Source organism: Hippopotamus amphibius, chromosome 14, assembly GCF_030028045.1.
Source record: "Hippopotamus amphibius kiboko isolate mHipAmp2 chromosome 14, mHipAmp2.hap2, whole genome shotgun sequence".
NCBI lineage: Eukaryota > Metazoa > Chordata > Mammalia > Artiodactyla > Hippopotamidae > Hippopotamus > Hippopotamus amphibius.
The window spans coordinates 14,491,400-14,505,095 of NC_080199.1; the positions used below are offsets into that span (position 1 = coordinate 14,491,400).

The following is a 13,696-nucleotide window of genomic DNA, read 5'->3' on the forward strand; positions in this document are numbered from 1 at the left end:
TACCTTTCACCCTGAGAAACCTCATCTGCCACTATCTCAACCCTCTTACTCCTTTGAATATCAGGATCTTTAAAATGGATGTTTTAATGGTTTTGTAAACTTTATAATTGGGCAGAGCTCGCAAAAAGTCACATCTTCTAATATCAATGAAAGATTATAAATGAGACCAAGTGGAATATCATCATGAACTGTGAGGAGAGCCTAAATCAAGATGTATTTTCATGACCTTTAAAAAATTTTCAGGGCACACATAATAACACTGGGTTTTAAATAAGCATTGGTTGGTTCCTGGAAGAACATTTTATAATTATGAAATTAACTGTTTGCATATAAATGAATGCTTTCAAAGTATCCTGAAAGCTTGTTCTGTTGGTTTGTTTGATCATTCCTCCTAAACCATTCATTTTCTTAGTCACGTATTTTTATTTGCACAGCCAGGGTGATGGTAAACTTCAGCCCAGCTTTTGTCCAGACACTAACAAATTTTAAATTAACAGGATTTAAACTAATACATTTTTAGCAAGTCTTCATTTTCATTTTAGCCTCAAACAGTGCCCTATTTCAATCTCAAATAATGATGGCACATACTAGGTGTAAGTAAATATTTGTTAAGCAAATGAACATACATATATATCAGGTTTACATTTGGCATTAAATTTTTTAGTTTGAAAAAACTCATTAAGTGCCAAGATACACCAAGTCATTTATTATTGTGTTTAGGCAAAGTCTATGAGAAATAATTCTAAGGCTATGATAATTCTATTCAGGGAATAATGCTGGAAGGTGGCCTCCAGTCTATGTTTCTTAGAGAAAGAATAAAATTTTAAGTTTTAGTCCTACCCCTAGGATCCATTTTGAAGAGTACTCAGAAGATGCTCTAATTAAGTAAACAAATTTAGGCCCCTATAAATGCAGAAAGCAATGACAATGATCTTCTATTTTACAGTGTAAACTACTTCCAGACAGAAAATAATTTCGCTGATGGGGAGGCTATCAAAAACAGCAAAAGAAACTTACTTTTAGCGAAACAGGATAATGGAGGCTTATTTGGTAGCAATACTAGTGCTGCAGGGCTATCTGCTCGCTCTATTTTAAACTTCAACCCTACCCAGAGAACACCATAATTCAAAAAGACACATGCACTTCAATGTTCACTGCAGCACTGTTTACAACAGCCAGGACATGGAAGCAACCTAAACGTCCATCAACAGATGAATGGATAAAGAAGATGTAGTATATATATACAACGGAATATTACTCAGCTGTACAAAGGAATGAAACTGGGACATTTGTAGAGACATGGATGGACCTAAAGACTGTCATACAGAGTGAAGTGAATCAGAAAGAGAAAAACAAATATCATATATTAACACATATACGCAGAATATAGAAAAATGGTACAAATCAACTGGTTTGCAAGGCAGAAATAGAGACACAGATGTAGAGAACAAATATATGGACACCAAGGGGGGAAAGCAGAGAGGGTTGGGGGGGAATGAATTGGGAGACTGGGATTGCCATATATACATTACTAATAAGAAAAAACAAATTGTACACTCTAAATATATGCAGTTTATTGTCTGTTAACTGTATCTCAATAAAAGTTCTTAAAAAAACAAAAACAAAAAAAACTTCAACCCTCAGGTCCCCCAGCTAGAACCCAGGGAGCAATAGAAGCACAGGTGGAGGAAGCCTGTTAGTTCCTTGTGAGATTAGACAGTTCTCCAGGATAACCACAAGTGACTCATCGTTTACCACCAGAGCTACTGTGGTGATGGCAGTGTAGTCTCATTATTTTTTGAGATTTGTTTCAATTTGTGGTTTTGAGGTTTTTAGCTGATGCTTACTGCAATCCTAAACAGACAAGAAAGTGTGTGTGTGATGTAACCTCTATTCTACAGGTAAAAAAAAAAAAAACTATTCTAGAGAACCTTATGCATCATCATTTGCCTTTACTTTAGTCATCTTATAGGCTTTATGTACAGAAAATACACAAGCCTTGCAAAAGGTTAAGTCTACAATCTGATCCCTTAGAACGTGGAATGCATTTTCCCAGATGGCACACAGTGGTCAGAATCCCAGGCTGATGCATTCAACTCTTAATATGACTGGGAAAATAACAGTAGGCTTTACACTTTAACCATGACTCATACCATTTTTTTTTTTAGTGTCTCACTCAGTTCTCCTGTCTCAGCACAGATACCTGCAGCAGGACCGACTCTGCCCTCTCAGCACAAGAGGAGAGATACAGAGCAGGTTGTGACGAGCTCAGGTCCTTCCTGGGAACCAACCAGAACCCTGATTTGGAGGGGAAGGTAACTCTCTCTGGCGTGGGAACAATAGCAATAAATTGCTAACTCATCACATGCACAAAAGAAGGCACTTCAGGGTCTGGAGTTCCTGGAGATAAACTCCACTGTCAGCCATAAATGGAATCAAGTTGTTGGTAAGCCTGAGGTCTGCAAATTAGGGGCTACCAGTCCTTAAAACATCCACAGACTCAAGTTTTGGGTGACTTCCCACAAACCCTCTCAGAGTTTATCTTCTGCAAGGCAGACCTCTACAGCTTTGCTTTTTGAACAGTTCTGGAGGTCAAAACTTATAAGTAACACCCTCAAGTGAAGTGGTGGTAAAAACTTAGTCAAGGAGGCCATTATTTTTGACAGGTCTAATTTACTGACACTGTTAATAGCTAATTAACACATTAAAGTGCTGAGGCATGAACATATTTGCTCAGAAGTTCTCTGAAGTATAATTTATAGTTAACTCCCTTGGAAGAAATGGCAAACATTCCCACTAACAAAAATAGATGGCATATACTAAAAAAAACCTGGCTGGAAATACTTCTCAGCTGCAGTTCAAGTGGTGCTTTGAAAGGAATATGGGTTAGCAATAAAGAGAAATCACCAGCTTGTTCAACCGTGAGTTTTTCAATTAGTAAAATACTGTGACTTTAATAAATTCTGTTGGAGGAAACCTTCAAGGTGTCCCTCAAAAGGTAAATGTTTTCCAAATGTACCTTATTTTCCATTTCCCACTAGCAAAAATGAAAATATCCACTTGGTGGAGACAGTTCCCTAACAGCACACTTGGTAGCTGCTGATTAAAGGAAGAAAAAAAGAATGTGCTTTTCTTATGCTAGTAGCTTTGTGTACTTTTTGCAAATCCTTTGAGAGAAGGGTTGTATGAGGGGCAGACATGAACTCTGAATTTCAGCTCTGGTTCTTCTATTTACCTGCTGTGTATCCTTGATTACCTAATCTCTCCACGCCCGTTTTCTCATTTGTAAAACCCAAGGATAACAGCACTTACTTCACAGGAGGAATAATGAACTAAATGTCTGGTGAGTGGTAAGAAACACATCAAAGCTTCCCTTCCATAACTCTAAGATTGATTCTAAGCAGAAATTAGAGTTGAAATCTTAACATGACATAACTTTCAATCTGCACATTTAGCTTTTTCCTTGCAGGGAAAAGTGGGGTAACAATGATACCCCATGAGGAATTAGAGCGTTGACCTCACATAGGAAAGTCAGAAATAATGACTCCATCATCTGTGTCCAAGAGGCATGTTCTTCCACCTAAGACTAGACAGGGGAGAGCTGTGAGCCTTTACTCTCCCTTCTTGGGTTTTTCTGCTTGGTTTAAGGGGAGGACTGGCCTAGTCAGGCCTGTGGCCACCACAATCCCTGGAAATGCAGCTTTCTCCCTCCGCTTCACATGTAATACCAGGAAATCCACATACAGTGCGCTGTGGGCAGGACCTGCCTTAGGACCAGCAACCAGCAGATGTGGCTGCCCTGAAAATACACAGCAGAGCGTGAACAAGCAGAGGGGCCTGCTCTGGGAAGTTCCACTTGTAAGTGCGAGAATTGACTTCTATGTGAAAATGTAGCTGCATAGTTGAACCCCACAAAATAGTATTCTGAGAGATAATGAAAAGTAAGTTTATCACTTTGCCACAGGGGATGCTTTCTTAAGCCAAGCCAGCAGGAAGAGACTTTTAAATTTGATTATAGTACACATTTCAATGTTTTGTATGAGAAAAGACATCACACAATTAAAAGACAAGCAATGGGCTGAGATTGCAACATATATAACAAATCAAGGACTAACATCCAGAACTTAAAAAAACAAATCATTTAAACCAAGAGGAAACAACAGAGCCATGGGCATAAGATGTGGACAGGCAACTCACAAAAGAAAAAAAATGGCCAATAAGTACATAAGATGGTCAAAAGTCACAGTAATCATGGAAATGCCAACTAAAATAATAACATGATAGGATGTCATTCATTAAACTGGATGAAAAACTGAATGAGAATGTGGAGAAACAGGTATTCTTATACACTGTTGGTGGAATTAACTTGGCAGTATAAACTAAATAATAAAATGAATATTCTACTGCTCTGACAATACTATTTCTCAGTATCTACACTACAGAAATACACATATGCACAAAGAGGCAAATAGAAAGATTTTCAGTAAAGTGCTAAGAACGATGAAAACTAGGAAGGGTCCAATGTCCAACAATGGACAAGTCGTTAAATGAACCAGTTTGTTCAGAATAATGAATACCACACAATCATTAAAAACAGTTACTTCTATATGTACTGACTTGGAAAGCTATGTTATTAATTTTTAACAATGCAGAACAAGAGATGATGTCGCTTATGCTTTTAAAGTCATTTTCTAGACACATGAGCACACGTGGAAGGCCATTTTGCAAGCTGGGTTGTATACAAATGTCACGCCTCCTCTCTAGAGCTGGATGGTTGAAGGCTATGCTCTCCTTCCTCACTACCCCACCTGCCCCCAAATCCTGAGACCATGATATCCATCCTCAGCTCAGACACATAAGGTGAGAGCTTCACTATTCTGCACCCAATAATCTTCATGGAGTATTCATTTCTCCATCCTCTCTCTTTTCCCCCAACTGTCCTACAGAAGGAAGTATGCCTATCTGGCAGGCTATCTCAGTGACCACGCAGTTACAACAGAAGAATGTGTTTAGGACAGTAACTGTCAATCCCATATTCCTGAATGTAAACCCCAGACACAAGAGCCTGCCTGTTCAAGCATCTACCTGGATGTATGCTCTGCAGTGCACAGGAAATTCGACGGTAACTGTAGGGAATCAACAGTGTTCCAGCTACTTATTTTACACACCAGGACGCAGACCCAGGTGTCACTCATTTAAAACCAGACACGTATTCCCTTACACGGAATTTCCATCAAATATCTCCGTTGAGCAACAGTTTGCTTTTCGTGGCAAGCACCATCTTAGGGGAATTAAATCTTGTCTTTTATTTACTCAGCTACGCAAATAAAAACTTGCAGTGCAGTAATAAAAGAAAAACACCTCAAATCGAGAACTAATGTAAATGACTCTCGAGTTTCTGCCGGGTTCCATCTACTCATGTGCTGTAAAATCCTGGAAGAAAGGAGCCTAGAACTTGGGCAATCACTGTGACCGGGTTGTCATCTACTGTCCTCTTGAAACTAAAATGAGCCAGTTTTCCTTGTGAACACCTGTTGTTCTGATACAATACAGTATAGAGCCCCGCTAAAAAGAACAGCAGAGAAAACAATCTACTAAAGCACAAAAAGAGGGAGACGCGGAGAGCGGACTTGGGAGGCGCGACACAAAACTTTTCAGCTTCCCGCACAAGATTCTTGGTGGCCAGGATTCTCTATCCCCTGCGGCACAGGCTAGGGCTATTTATTGTCCTAAAATTTAGAGGAAGAGTTAAAGCCCAGAAGACTCTTTTGTAGATGCGTGGGATTATTTTTTTTTGGGGGGGGTTCTCCCCTGCAATATGTTTCCTTCCCTCTCCCCAACTTTTAAAAGAACTAACGAAATGGCTAAAGGGAGTTCAGAGCAAGCAGATGTCGCTTTGACAAGTCCTTTCAAATCAGAATCTAGCCCTTCTGGGGAGTGCTGGCTGGAGAGGACAAGCCCCCTCTGCGTGACTCCGTGCTCTAACAGCCCCCAAAAGAGACAAGGGCCCCACAGCCCTGTCCTCAACTCTCAGGACGGCAAGGCTGCTTCCCTCCATCCCTGTCTCCTGAGAGTCACCCACCCCACCCAGGCCTGTCTGCGTGCCCCCCTCTCCCGCCCCGGGGTTCCGGGCTCGGACAGGCGCCCCCGCGGGACAGACGTCTGGAGAAGACGGGCCATGGGGACCCTCCGCGGCTCCTTCAGGCGCTGAGGGGGAGAGCGGGGCCGGGCTTCGGAGGAGTCCGGCCCGGGGGTCCGGCCGTGGGGTCGTGGGGTTAGCGGGCGCCCCGCCGGAAGGCCGGGGAGGAGCGAGGGGCCGGGGGGTGGTGGGCGAGGGGATGCAGACCGTCCAGCGCCAGCATAGAGGGGAAGTCCTTGCAGTTGGAGACGCCCGTGGAGTCGGTAACGCACGTCTTCCACAGGTTGGCCCAATAGGTGGCGGTGGTGATGACCGTGCCGTCGATGGTGGACACCTTCCAGTAGTCGGTGGGCAGCGTGGAGGACACCAGCACCCAGCCGGAGATGGAGACCATGAAGGCAATGATCTCCGACGCCGTGCTCGCCATGCCGCCCGCTGCCGCCGCGTCCGCTGTGGCGCTCCTGCTCCGCGCGTCGACCCCAGTGCGCCGGGCCCCGCGGCTCCGCCCCCGCCGCCCAGCCCCGCCCCGTCCCGCCCCTGTCGCCCAGCCCCGCCCCCATCCCGCCTCGCCCAGCCCCGCCCACCTGCAGGTGCGGCGCTAGAGGGCGCGCGCGGACCCCAGGATGCGCCCTCTGGGGCCGAGAGGGCTCGCGGGGAGGTTTTACGGTAGCCACCCGGGGTTCTCTCGAGCCAGCTGGCCAGCCGCCCGCGGTCGGGAGGAACACAAGCCTGCGCATCCCTGTAGCTTCCCCCTACCCGCTACCGCCTCTCCGGGGCGGAGAATGGCTCCCCTGTTGGACAGACTGGCAGCCGGATGTGGACAACTTGCTGCGTCCATCCCCCTTCCCCTCCCCAGCCCTACCCACTGGCAGTAGCTTGGCTTCCAGAGTACCTTGTAAAAACAGAGCAGAAAAAGCCTTTTGTGTGCCCGGAAAGCACTCGCTCGGCCTGCTAACGCAGCCCTTGGGCCGCTGAACTCTAAAGGTTTTCACGCCACGCTCTTTTGGGTGACCCAGTTCGGTTTGTCAAGGAGGGATCATTGCAGTTCTGGGCTTGAAGTCGGCCTTGCCCTGAAATTCTGCACTTCCTTTCGGCCCGGCGGTATATGGAAGGTCACGGTCAAGAGATGCGTGGCACAAACCTAAATTCAGGACAGCAGGTTATGGAGAGCACAGGCTGCATTGGGGTCTTCTTTAGAATCGCAGTCGTGACTGTTCCAGCCACAAGGCTGGCCTGCTGATAGAATGCACTGTGCGTAGGACGTGCATTTAAGACGTTTTTCCTGTGGGTCTCTTCCAGCTGCCAGTTCTGAGTCTCTTCTATGAGCTGATGGTCTATCGCAGCCGCTCTGTATCTTGTTTTACTTTTTCACCATCTCCACTTCTGCACCTAATTGAGGAATAAACTTATTCCTTCCTTGCTGTCTCAAAGCAAACTTAAAGATCAGGGTGTACCTTTGGCTCCAGAGGTCACACATTTGAGCAAAAATGTGTGACAGAGAACACTCTGCCTTTATTGTGGGTTTATTATTTGTCCATTTAAAGATCTTGCAGTCCGTGGTATGAACTTTCAGGATTTACTTCTTCCCAAAAGTAACCAAGGGCTAAAACCTCCAAATCAGTTCTGCTGTAATAAAGCCAGTTGCTAACCCTGCTCCACTATCTTTATGCAGGGACACTTTGGTTCATTGTGAAAAGTTTCTTAATTCTCCTTTGTCACTTAAGAAAACAAAAACAAAAACAAAACAAAACAAAAACAACCAAATGGGTATAGAATGAAATTAGAGGTGATTCAATGTCTATGAAGAAGAGACGAGGTTGAATTACAGAAATATCAAAACAGATTTGGAGGCTTCCTAGATGGCACAACGGTTAAGAATCTGCCTGCCAATGCAGGGGACACAGGTTCGATCTCTGCTCCAGGAAGATCCCACATGCTGCGGAGCAACTAAGCCCGTGCTCCACAACTACTGAGCCTCTGCTCTGGAGCCTGTGAGCCACAACTATTAAGCCCATGTGCTGCAACTACTGAAGCCCATGTGCCTAGAGCCCATGCTCCGCAGCAAGAGAAGACACAGCAATGAGGAGCCTGCGCACTGCAACAAAGAGTAGCCCCTGCTCTTTGCAACTAGAGAAAGCCTATGTGCAGCAGCGAAGACTCAATGCAGCCAATAAATAAATAAAATATATAAATATATATAAAAACAGATTTGGAAGGATCATTGGAGATTGTATGGACATACTCTGCACTCAACACGCTCATCCTATTTCTAGAGATAATATTCAGTCCATGCTCTAACCTTCTGGACTTCAGGGCCAGTGCATGGGAAGGTGTGTGTTCTGGTTTTGTTTTGAACTGACAGCCTTTTAGCAAGTTTTTGTTTCTTTTGAGCCCAAATCTGGCTGTCTTAATATCCATTCAACTGCTGTGATTTGCACTGAGACGACACAGGGAAAGTCCTACTTTTGGGCCATGCAGTAACTCCTGGGAAGTGTGTTTGTGTGTGCATGGCCATCTCACGGCTTGTGTGAATGGCAATACAGGTGAAGATGGTTTGCCTGGTGGAATGCAGACATGGTTCCACTACTGTGCTCCTCTTGGTCCCAACTTGTCCTGCTGTGTCAAGCTTAAAAATAGTTTGAGAAGAACCTACCTAACCTCATCCTTTTCATCTTCCCTTCTGTTCAAATCAATCACCTTTGAGTATTGACAACAAAGTGTCCTCTATTCTTTTGCATGATTTGCCTTTTTAAAGTGCTTTTATTGTCTGGTTTCTTGCCCTCCAGCATATTTCCGCTATTATTTCTATGCTATGTTTCTTTCTGAACCATCTGCTTATTTCTAATCCAATGTACTATTCAGACAACACAAGAAGTCATGAACCAGGACATTCCCTGTGGAGTTTATCCTAAAGTTAAAACTTGCACAAATGTTGGTTTTGTAGTTTATTTCCTAGCTTTGTTTGAGTGTCTTTGTTTGCTAATGTCTTCCTCATGGTAGTTTCTCACTAAAATTATTGATTCTTTTTTTTGCAAGACAAAACCCTGACTTACTTTTGACACAAGAAAGTCCAGTATTATGACCTTGAAAACTCACACAGCTCCTAATTTACCAACAGATTGGTTATAAATTCCATTGTTTGGAACCAAAGGTACTTTGTTTTATAAAAAGGCCTGTGAAGAATGGTTTGGTGTTTCAGACCGTTCCCCCCCCCCACCAATTTATTTAACAGATAATGTAGTTTTACCAACTGTACTTAAAATATCCACAAACCCACCATTGCGATATAGCTTTCAGAAGAAACAAATTCTGAATTATAACTTGGAGCTGCAAGAAAGACTCTCTCTCTGCTACATCACCAGATAGTTTAAACCAGAATCTCTGGGGGTGGCTCTGGTAGTGATTTTTCTAAAACTTCTAATGTACACCCAGGTTTGAAACCACAGCTCTGATCAGTTGAGATGCATGTATGTGTACATAAACAGTCAGTTATGCAAACCAGATGGTGTGTGTTATAGAGAAAAAGAATATTCATCTCTTGGTTGAAAACTTTGAGAAAAGAAATATTCTTTTACTATAGAGACTGTAACACAGCTTCAACTTAGAAGGGTTGAAAGTACCACAAACAACCCATAAATTATGACCTGTATGGCAGCACTATTAGTTCTTTTGCGGGCTGAAACAGACTTGGGTCATCATGCCTGTGGACTTAATTGTCTTTTACTTTTATCCTTTGTCTGTTCTATGAGGTTTGACAGCCCCAAACTTCTCTTCCCTGGCATGTACTGCATATTAACTATGGAGAGTTACATTTTAGAGCCCACAAGTGCCTGATCAAAGGATGAAAAATGTTAATTTTCTTTAATCCCTAAAGAATATTATGTAAGGGATCAAGCATTTACTTTAGAATGTCTTATATCTTAAGCTTTTCAAAACCAGTTTAGTCAGAAGAAACCACATAATACAACATAAGAATGTCCAGGAAAGGAAAACAGACCAAACAGAGATTTTTTTAAAAAAGAAGTAATGGATAATTTGGCCTGTTTCACTTTAAGATTCTAGAGTCCCGAATAACCTTTGCAGTTAATCTGCAAACCCATTTACAGAGTACCTTTCAACTGATAAATGCTTCCTTATTTTCTTTAGGATTCAGTTCACTGAAATTTTTATTAACTATTCATAACAAACCACTCTTAATTTAAATATAAAAGTGAATACAGTTAGAAAGTTACTTCTCCAAATTGTTCAAAGTAACATCTGATTTAACAATAACTTGGCCTTTACAAAAAACCATAGTTTTTTTCCAATATGAAAAGTACTAATTTATCTATAATAAATTTGACATAAAGACATTTACTGTCCTGAAATATATTCTGAGCCTTTCCACTTTTGAGACCGAAACCACTGAGTTTTCCATTGGAAGTTATTTCCTTGGCATTGTTATGGATATTAAGGAAAAATCGAGGATTCCCTCAGCCCAGCATTGTTCAGTAGGAGTGAAACCAGTTTAGTCGACTGAACCAGAGATTTGCAGAAATTCTTTACTTGAGATTCAACTCACCTGCCAAACAACACAGGTGTGCCTTTCAACAGCTCAAGGATTTTCTAAGCATCAAATTTGGTTTCAGTATACATTAGCTCCTTCCTAGATTCCAGTGAGGTGGCGTGTTGCTGATTAGGTGGGAAGAAACTAAAGTCCTGATAAATACGGTATTAACTAAAAAAACAACTGCCCAGGAGCCAACTATCATTACAGCATGTGAAGGAAGACATTAACACCGATACCAAGATAGCAAAATAGCATATCTGTATTCTTTTCCCTTCATTTTCCCTAACACTGTTAGTTTATCATAATGCTGTACAATAACTCAATGATACTTGTAACTACTTAGCATGAAAGCTACAGAGGGAGAGGAGTAGTTACCGGAATGAACACATGCTCATCGTTGCATCATTGATCATATATGTGTGTGTGTGTATATATATAACTTTTTGCAAATTATAAGGAAACAAACAGTGGCTTATTTTGACATCTGGTACCCTCTGAGGCTGTACTGCATCAGAAGCCGATGCCATATATCTTATGAACTTATCTTTCATACATTCATTTTGACACACTCATTCCCAATTCTTGTAATGGGGCAGGGCCCCCTCCCCCATAACCTCTGCTGTAGCTCCTCTCTGAAGTACCCAGGTAATTGTATCTCATGCCTATTTCCTGAGTTTTTCAGTTGCTAAAAACCACCACCAAATGGAATAAATTAACTACTTGATGATCATGAGGTGGCCCCCAGACCTACTGGCACCTAAGGATTGATAAAGTTAATTGCCCTATAACCTCACTATTAACCAATCAGAGAATTGTACACGAGATGATCACATATCCTGTGACCCCCACACCCCACCCTCACCTGGCCTTTAAAAATGCTTTGCTGAAACCCTTCAGAAAGGTCACAGGTTTTTTAGGCAAGAGCCACCAGTCTCCTTGCATAGTCCTGCAATAAACCTTTCTCTGCTCCAAACTCCGACCTTTCCCTATTGTTTGGCCTCACTGTGCCTTGGGCACATGAACTTGCACTTGGTGACATTCTGAGGTATCTTAGGACTGTCTAGATTCCTCTTGAACACCTGGAGAGGTAAGTTTGGGGCCCCAGCAACTCTCGGCTGTCTTGGTGAATACTCCTCCAGCCTGGAAAGATTCTTACTCTGGGATGTGGAACTTTCTAGGGTTTGCAGATAGGTTGGTTGCATTTTGCTGGTTAATATGCATTTTATGGGTATTAATTCAACCTATACATGCAGGTTGGGCAGCAAGTAAATCTATGTGTTTTGGACAAGTCATTTCATTTCTCTGAGTAGCAGCTTCCTCATTTGAAAAATGGAGTTATTTTGGATGGTCTTCAAGACCACTTTGAACTCTGAAAATCTCTGAGCCCATGACTCCTGATGAACTCAACCAATCACAGACAGAATCAACAAGGAGAGAAAACAGGCAAGAGTTTTCCTTGGTGTCCTTGCCCCTTTCTTTTCGACCCACTTCCTGGTATTACTTTCCCCCCTTTGCTGTGTTTAAGGGGGGTGTATGTGTACGGCTGCGTGGGGTGGTGCATGAAGATAATGTTTTAAAAATCTCATTTTCAATTCTTTTTTGTTTTTGTTCATTAGAAACATGATAAAGTGCAGTACATAAAAACTAGTGGTTACCAGTGGGAAGGTGGGAGGGACAATATAGGAGTTGGGGAGTGGGAGGTACAAGATACTGGATGTAAGATAGGCTCGAGGATGTATTGTACAGCAAGGGGAATATAGCCAATATTTTACAATAACTGTAAATGGAAAGTAACCTTTAGAATTGTACAAAAATTTTAAAAATTAAAAGGAAAAAGTGCAGTAGTTTAATTCACTTATGAAACAGGGTGATGTTGAGCAGAGGGCAGAGGGAGGAGCCATCAAGGTGTGAGATGAAATTCTATCTCTGTGTGACCTTGGGCAGGTCACCTAATCGCTCAGCATCTGTTCTTCAACTATAAAATGGGAATAGATAATAGCATTTTCAAAGTTACTGTGAAGATAAGAGACAATATACATAAAGGACCTGGAGCATGGTAGATACTCCATAAAACGTGGGTACTGTTCCGGTTCACTCATGCTCTTTCATTCCTTTGCCTCTCTTTAAAGTTATGAAATTGCATTTTCCGTAAAAGTGATATTAGTCAGAGTTAGACTGACACACAGTAAGTAAATAAGGATAAACTGTATTGCAAATCTTAAAATAAAAAACACAGAAAGTCTTCAGGAGGGTCCCAACATGGTAGAGGTTGATGCTGAGAGCAGAGGGAGAGAAACCAGGAAGTGAAGATGAGATTAGTCTGAGATGGAAGAAATTGAGGGGTGGGGGGTGTTCAAAGGGAAGTGCAGCAAAAGTGAGAAGTAAAACTAGAATAGTTCAAGGTAAAAGGGAGTGAACAACTACAAGACAGAATAAGGGGGACTTCCTAGGTGGCGCAGTAGGTAAGAATCCGCCTGCCAATGTAGGGGACACGGGTTTGATCCCTGCCCCAGAAAGATACCACATGCCACGGAGCAACTAAACCCGTGCACCAGAACTATTGAACCTGTGCTCTAGGGCCCGTGAGCCACAACTACTGAGCCCACGTGCCGCAACTACTGAAGCCCACGTGCCTAGAGCCCGTGCTCTGCAACAAGAGAGGCCACCGTGATGAGAAGCCCACACACCACAATGAAGAGTAGCCCCCGCTCGCTGCAACTAGAGAAAGCCCATGTGCAGCAACAAAGACCCAACACAGCCAATAAAATAAATAAATTCATTCATTAATTAAAAATTTTTAAAAAACAAAAATAAATAAATAAATAAAAGACAGAATAAGAGTAACAAAGGCAAGGAGAAAGGAAAGGAACAAGAGGTAAAAAGATAAAAATAGAGATGGGAAGCCCCAGGGTGGGGATGGGAGGAAGGAGGACGGAAGGGAGGCATAAGAGAGCACTGAGAAAGGAAGATGGGTGCGCTCTGAGGAGAAGTGGAGTTGTTTTCACAGC

At 42.6% G+C, this 13,696-nt stretch overlaps 1 protein-coding gene across 2 annotated transcripts in view; it reads right to left on the minus strand.

Annotated features, from left to right (window-relative positions):
* The window catches only part of CLDN10 (claudin 10), a 99,877-nt gene that overhangs the window by 15,214 nt on the left and 70,967 nt on the right, over positions 1-13,696 (minus strand). Inside the window, exon 1 of one of the 2 annotated variants that reach the window (XM_057707889.1) lies at positions 6,347-6,666. The exons of the other annotated variant lie outside the window; for it this stretch is intronic. Within the exon in view, the coding sequence (XP_057563872.1) occupies positions 6,347-6,566 (220 nt within the window). The 5' untranslated portion in view covers positions 6,567-6,666. Of the gene's footprint in view, positions 1-6,346; positions 6,667-13,696 lie in introns of those variants that run through there. 2 annotated transcript variants of the gene reach the window in all.